Here is a 6,890-nt window from a genome sequence, read left to right on the forward strand (position 1 = left end):
TTAAAAGCAACCATGTCTTGATGATTGACCTTTCCCACGTTTTGGTGCTCATAAATACTCTAGGCACACATATTACAGTCAGAACCTTCTCTTACGTTTCCTTTCTTCTTAGGATCAGGTCGGTCGCAACTTCCTGAGCGTCTTGGACATTGAGGAGGGGACGTGGCATCACGATTTGCCGCCTCTTAGCTCCGGAAGGCAGGAAAGGAAGGATGCTTCTGCCCCCATGCCTCCCGTACTCACACCTGCCCAGCTTCATGTACTTGCAACTTCCATCGTAAATAACACTCATGCTGCCCCTCAGGATTTACAACCATCAATCAGAATTCCAGAACAAACAGTCAAAACCATCACACAATCAGGTTTGGATATATAACGTATTATCTGTCGGCCTGATTTGATGTCATTATTTGTGGTGTGTTCTAGGTATCCTTGTGCACCCTCCTGCTGTCCATCCCACCTTGTCCGACAAAGAGCCAGGACGAGTCACTTCCCATTACGCTGAGAATCCACCTGACTCTGAGTTCTATAAAGCCAATACCGGGACACAAGTCGATCACAGTCCTCCATCCATCTATAAAGACAACAGTGCGCCACAAATAGATCACAGTCCTCCATCCATCTATAAAGACAACAGTGCGCCACAAATAGATCACAGTCCTCCATCCATCTATAAAGACAACTGTGCGCCACAAATAGATCACAGTCCTCCATCCATCTATAAAGACAACAGTGCGCCACAAATAGATCACAGTCCTCCATCCATCTATGAAGCCAATAGTGCGCCACAAATACATCGGAGTCCTCCATCCATTTATAAAGCCAATAATGCGCCACAAATAGATCGCAGTGCTCCATCCATTTATGAATCCAATACTGCACCACAAATAGATCACAATCCTCCATCCATCTATGAAGCCAATAGTGCGCCACAAATAGATCACAATACTCCATCCATTTATAAAGCCAATAATGCGCCACAAATAGATCGCAGTGCTCCATCCATTTATAAATCCAATACTGCACCACAAATAGATCACAATCCTCCATCCATCTATGAAGCCAATAGTGCGCCACAAATCGATCACAGTCCTGCATCCATCTATAAAGCCAATACTGTGCCACAAATCTATTCTGCTGGGCCACAAATTGATCGCAGTCCTGCATCCATCTATAGAGCCAATACTGTGCCACAAATCTATTCTACTGGGCCACAAATTGATCGCAGTTCACCATCCCTCTATAAACCCAGTACCGTGCCAGAAATCGATCACAGTCCTTGCAGTCCTCCATCCATCCATAATCCCAAAACCACGCCACAAATTGATCACAGTCCTCACAGTCCTCCATCCAAAAATCCAGCAGTCTGGTTTTCATCCCGCCTGTCAGAGCTGGATTCTCAGCTCGCCGCGCTGCAGAACATTGCTGACTGTTTGGAGAAGGACCTCCCTGGGTCCACAATAGGAAATGAGGTAATTTTATGTTTATATTCTCACAATCTATTGGCCCAAGTATAACATTAAGCCTTGTGCACCCCTAGGGCCTAAAACAGGCATTGCATGTGTTCCTTATGTATATATGATTGTTCAGTTTAAAAGTTAGTGGTCCGAAATATCGCCAGGGAGGTTTTTTTGTTTGTTTTTTATAAAATTGTATTGTGTTTTTGATTGCAACATTGTTAGAATAGGATATAAACAAAGTATACACACTTTCTCTTAAGATCTCTTTCGACCCCATTGACTCCCATTATAACTGCTACTTTTAACAGACTGTAATCCTGGTATATTACTATTCTTTTTTTCCATGAAATTCAACCGAATCTAATTTTTGCCAAGTCAAAAACAAGACCATATTGTTATGGTGTAATTGCACCCCTTAATTCCCAGATGATGCTAGAAAACCATGAGCATAATTCACAGAGCTGATGAGCGTAAATTAGTTAAACAGCCATTAAACCGCTGAAATGCAATGAAAATGATTGTCAGGTTCAAACACTGATGACATCTATTAAACAAGACAAGAAGCAAAGAATTAAACAGACAGAATTCAATTTGGCTCAATTTGAGGAGAGACGCATGGACACTGTACCCTTGTACGTCTCAGCACGCTCTGCGAAAAGATTGCACGCCTCCTTTTATTTGGACCTTCCCTGACCACATGGCCACAGCTGTTTCTAAGGGTCGTAAACAGTTCACAGAAAAGGTCGGTTCAAAAAAGAGGTCGTAAAAGAGTTCAAAAAGAGGTTTGTAAAACAGTTCAAAAAGAGGTTTGTAAAACAGTTGAAAAAAGAGGTCGTCTGGAACTTGGGCAGATCCTGCCTTCTCTCTGCTTTGTAGTTCTTGGGTTAAAACAATATCTTTCTGTTGATTACAATACATGAAAGAAACAGAAACACCTTCATGTTGCTTCCATCCTACAGTGGAGTTTTACAAGCCTTCTTGGTAGGTTCAAACACAGCTTTTGGTCTTCTCGCTGGGAACTCATTTCAACACAAAGTTTTTGTGATAACTTAGATAAAATAATTCTAACAATGATCTTGGGCAGTTATATATAACATGGCAGATATATAAATGACTTGTGTGAACGTAATAAACTCAACCAAGTCATGCCTGCTTTCTCTCATTCCAGCTCAGTTGGCACTGAAGAAATAATCTTATTTGGTCTTCTTGTCTATTGTATCAAAATTCATGTTGTCTTTAATTATTGACCTGTTTAGGCTGTCATTACAATCACCCCAAAAATTCTCCATAAGAACCAAAGTAAATACAAATAATAGGTCCAAGCCTTGACAAAAGTCCACATTTTAGTGAAGGTTTGTACACTTTGAACACAACATAACGTGCTATACAGTACTGTATATCAAACAAACACAACAAGGGGATGATGGATCAACTTTATCTTTATTACCAAATATGTGTTAAATGTGTTTTATGTCGCACGTTTGCACCAAGAAAAATTCCTAGTTTGTGAACCCGTTCTCAAACAATGGCAATAAACCTATTCTGATTCTGATTCTGATTAACAAGCCAAAACAACGACAAGCTGCTGTCTTTTATGTGCTGCTCTGCCAACACACGCACACACAGAGGTCTATTTGGTGCCCTCACAAATGATCAAAAATCATAAACATTCTTAGCTTTCGTAACCATTATATTGCTGCAATAATAAGCATTTAAAAAAATAGTAAAATCCACTTACATTACATTAACATTAGCAAATGCGGCGCTGATAAGAAAGGAGCAGACAAAGGGGGAAAAGGGAGGGGCCGGGGAGAGGGTCCAAGTGTGTGTGTGTGTGTGCTCATGGAAAGAGGCTCTGCTCAAAGAGAGTTAGCTCCTCTCCTCTGCTGTGATATAAGTTTACGTTGGCATCTTTTTCCAGAAAAGTCCGGTCTCCTCAGTTAAAACTTGTTGTGGTACGTAGCCTGCTTCGTCAATTCTTCTATACTTGTGAGTGCCATTAATGTACTCCTCGCATTTCATCCTTTTTAAAAAAAAAAAGTTTTACTCCGCAGCGATTCTCTCCTTCTTTCTACGCTGGTCTGTTGTGTTTTTGGGACTCTTTAAACTAGCAAAATCGACAAAACTTGTCAAAAACCCAAAAACACACACGCAGAAGTGCTGAGAAGTGACTAGTAGTGTACTTTACTGCGCAGCAAGTGACGTGGAGGGCTCCATCTCCCCAAAAAGGCTGCGCCCTGCTGCAGCAAATTGCTACAAGCGGGACAAAAAATGAATAAATGAAGCATTTGTACACAAAGACATAGTTCGCACACAGAGGTATGTTTGGCTCGATCCAAAAGGTTGCTAATCGAAAAGTTCATAAATTGAGGTTGCTCTGTATTGCATATTTTGTAATTGCATTTTCCCGTTATAAAAAAACAGATATTTCTGACGAAAAGGCCATAACACATACAAAAAATCCAAAATCCTTTACATCAATGAATAGGTCTGAAGTTGTTAAAATATATCAAGTGTTGGAAGTTTAAAAAAAATGCATTGCTGACTTATGACGCTTTTATGAGCGGATCCCTTCTGGATATAAGAGTAGGTGTGTATAGTCAATCTTGAGGTTGCACAAAGGTTAATAGTGGTGTATTCTTTGTGTAGTTGGTCAACCAGCCTGAGCAAGTCTCCCCAGTCTCAACTCCAAAGGCTGTAAGAAAAACAGTTCGACTGTCTCTCCCGGCAGAAGAGCAGAAAACAGAAAACAGTCAAAGAAAGAACACCTTTGTAACCAGTAAGTCACATTTTCCCCACTTTGACATTACATTTTGAAAACTGCTCTATAATATTTGTTTGTGTTTCACAGAAGCTGCACAGTCACTTCAGCTTGTACCAGAACTTGACATCAGCAAAGTAGAGCGAGGGTATCAGGAAGAAGACGACGATGAGTTTCGCTATTACCCAAATAACCCTGACAGAAGGAGGCCATCTCTGCATCTATCATCTTCTTCTCAGCTTGGTTACGACGCCCCCTCATCCCACTACTACACCTCTCCAAGTAAATACCAAAGAAATGCACACTGGCAAATTAGCATGGCAAACAGCTGCTTTGACGGTTTCTCTATATCAGGGATCACCAACGCGGTGCCCGCGGGCACCAGGTAGCCCGTAAGGACCAGATGAGTAGCCCGCTGGCCTGTTCTAAAAATAGCTCAAATAGCAGCACTTACCAGTGAGCTGCCTCTATTTTTTAATGTTATTTATTTACTAGCAAGCTGGTCTCGCTTTGCTCGACATTTTTAATTCTAAGAGACAAAACTCAAATAGAATTTGAAAATCCAAGAAAATATTTTAAATACTTGGTCTTCACTAACTGACAAAGAAACAGATAACAGATTTGGTGTCCAGTTCAAAGTGTGACATGATTTATTTAAAAATTTGAGAGTTGACTTTTGTATTTTACATGAGTTATTATTTGTACAAACATGGTGCAAAGTAATTCATGATTTGTTAAAAAATGTTAGTGGCTAGCTAGTTAAAATGGGATATTGTGATTTCACAAGACTGTCTTAGAAGTGATCATTTGAAAATGTTCAATTTGAAAAATGTGCACTTAGAGAAAATATAAAAATAAAGTGTTGTATATTGATATTTATCTGTTTCTATATATATTTATTGTGAGAAATCATTAAGATGATCAGTGTTTCCACAAAGATAAATATAATTAATTATTAATAATAACAGAGTTAAAGGTAAATTGAGCAGATTGGCTATTTCTGGCAATTTATTTAAGTGTGTATCAAACTGGTAGCCCTTCGCATTAATCAGTACCCAAGAAGTAGCTCTTGGTTTCAAAAAGGTTGGTGACCCCTGCTCTATATGTTACACCAGTGGGTTTTAAAATGTGAAGCAGAGGTAGGTAGCACCAGATGACTGTACATTAGCGAAAAACAACTTGTGATCGTCAAGGGTCTGGGTTGGCCAGTAAACACCATAGAATATGCTCCAGGAAATTAAAATTCTGTTATTATCTGAGGGAAGGCTCACTTTGAAATCCCTTGCACATAATACTGTATTGACCTGAATAGAAGATAACTAAACCTCAGGGAATCCTTTAATGTTATGAACATTATAGGTCCGAGGAGTCAAAAGGGGCACAGTCATTAGAGTCTTAAGTCATATATTATTTGTTTTTATTTTTTTACTTTCATTGGTTAAATCTCAAGATCAACTTCAAATCTAACCATTTATATAAAGTTTTCTATGTTTTTTCAATGGCAAAAACACACTGTGCAATATTTCCCCCCCAAAAAATTCAAAAGTCAAATATTTGATGTGAAGTTTTTTGTTTTAATTTAAAAAAAATGTTTTTGCATGTTTTATACCCTTTTTGTCAAAGAAACCACTTTTTTGTATGGCATGAACAAAAATGATGCAATATTTTCCCTCCAAAATTCAGAAGTCAAATATTTGATGTGAAGTAGTTGGAGCTTTAAATGGGTCAAAAATTCACAACAACATTTATTATGATTTATTAATAACTGTTTAAGCAGTGATAGTTTTTAATAAATAACATTATAAAACCATTGGATTATTGAGGATCTCACTCATAAAAGTGTTAAAAGTAAGTCAAATATTTTTTATTTTTTTTACGTTGAACACGTAAATCTCTAGATCAACCTTAGATCTATCCGTTGATATTATCCATTAATCCATTTTTTACCGCTTGTCCCATTCGGGGCCGCGGGGGGTGCTGGACCCTATCTCAGCGGCATTCGAGCGGTAGACGGGGTACACCCTGGACAAGTCGCCACCTCATCGCAGGGCCAAGGTTTTTGTTAATCTTTTATGTTTTATGCCCTTTTTGTCATATAATTTTTTTTATCATTAATATTTTATGTTTTTGTATGTTTTATGCCCTTTTTGTCAAAGAAAACTGTTTGTTATAGAGCAAAATAAGCAAAATCCGCTCCCCATTTGATATCAGGTAATTGGAGCATTGAATAGGTGAATAATTCATAACATTGATTTTGATGTGATTAAAATGCATCAATAACGATATCACTAACAATAACAATATAACAATGTATCAATAACAATACCAGTATAGCATAACAATGTATCAATAAGACTATCTACACAATTCCATGAACAATATCAATGTAAAAAGAACAATAATAAATAGAACAATACCAATAACAATAATACAAATACAACAACAAGGTAACACCCAGATTGATTGAGAACATATATTACGGACCAAAGATGGTCTTTGCAAGTAGGCTTGTGGCTAATGGTGCTCAAGTGTACTACGCTTTTTCTGCAAGTACACAAAGTGCACTGTTTAGCTTGTGCACTGCCTAGGCTGGGGTTTCTTTTGCTCCTTTCCCCTCTTTTTCCCTGCCTGTAGCCTTTTGTACCGATCCATGTGGGTTCAATGTTTGT

The 6,890-nt window shown here is 38.4% G+C and overlaps 1 protein-coding gene across 2 annotated transcripts in view; it reads left to right on the forward strand.

The window, feature by feature from the left end:
• The window catches only part of cplane1 (ciliogenesis and planar polarity effector 1), a 55,178-nt gene that overhangs the window by 36,269 nt on the left and 12,019 nt on the right, over positions 1-6,890 (forward strand). For both annotated transcript variants that reach the window (XM_062032153.1, XM_062032154.1), the window contains exons 39-42: positions 113-362; positions 427-1,472; positions 4,110-4,239; positions 4,312-4,503. In XM_062032153.1, coding sequence (XP_061888137.1) covers positions 113-362; positions 427-1,472; positions 4,110-4,239; positions 4,312-4,503 — 1,618 coding nt within the window. The remainder of the gene's footprint in view (positions 1-112; positions 363-426; positions 1,473-4,109; positions 4,240-4,311; positions 4,504-6,890) is intronic.

This window comes from Entelurus aequoreus, linkage group LG21, assembly GCF_033978785.1.
Source record: "Entelurus aequoreus isolate RoL-2023_Sb linkage group LG21, RoL_Eaeq_v1.1, whole genome shotgun sequence".
Classification (NCBI taxonomy): Eukaryota; Metazoa; Chordata; class Actinopteri; order Syngnathiformes; family Syngnathidae; genus Entelurus; species Entelurus aequoreus.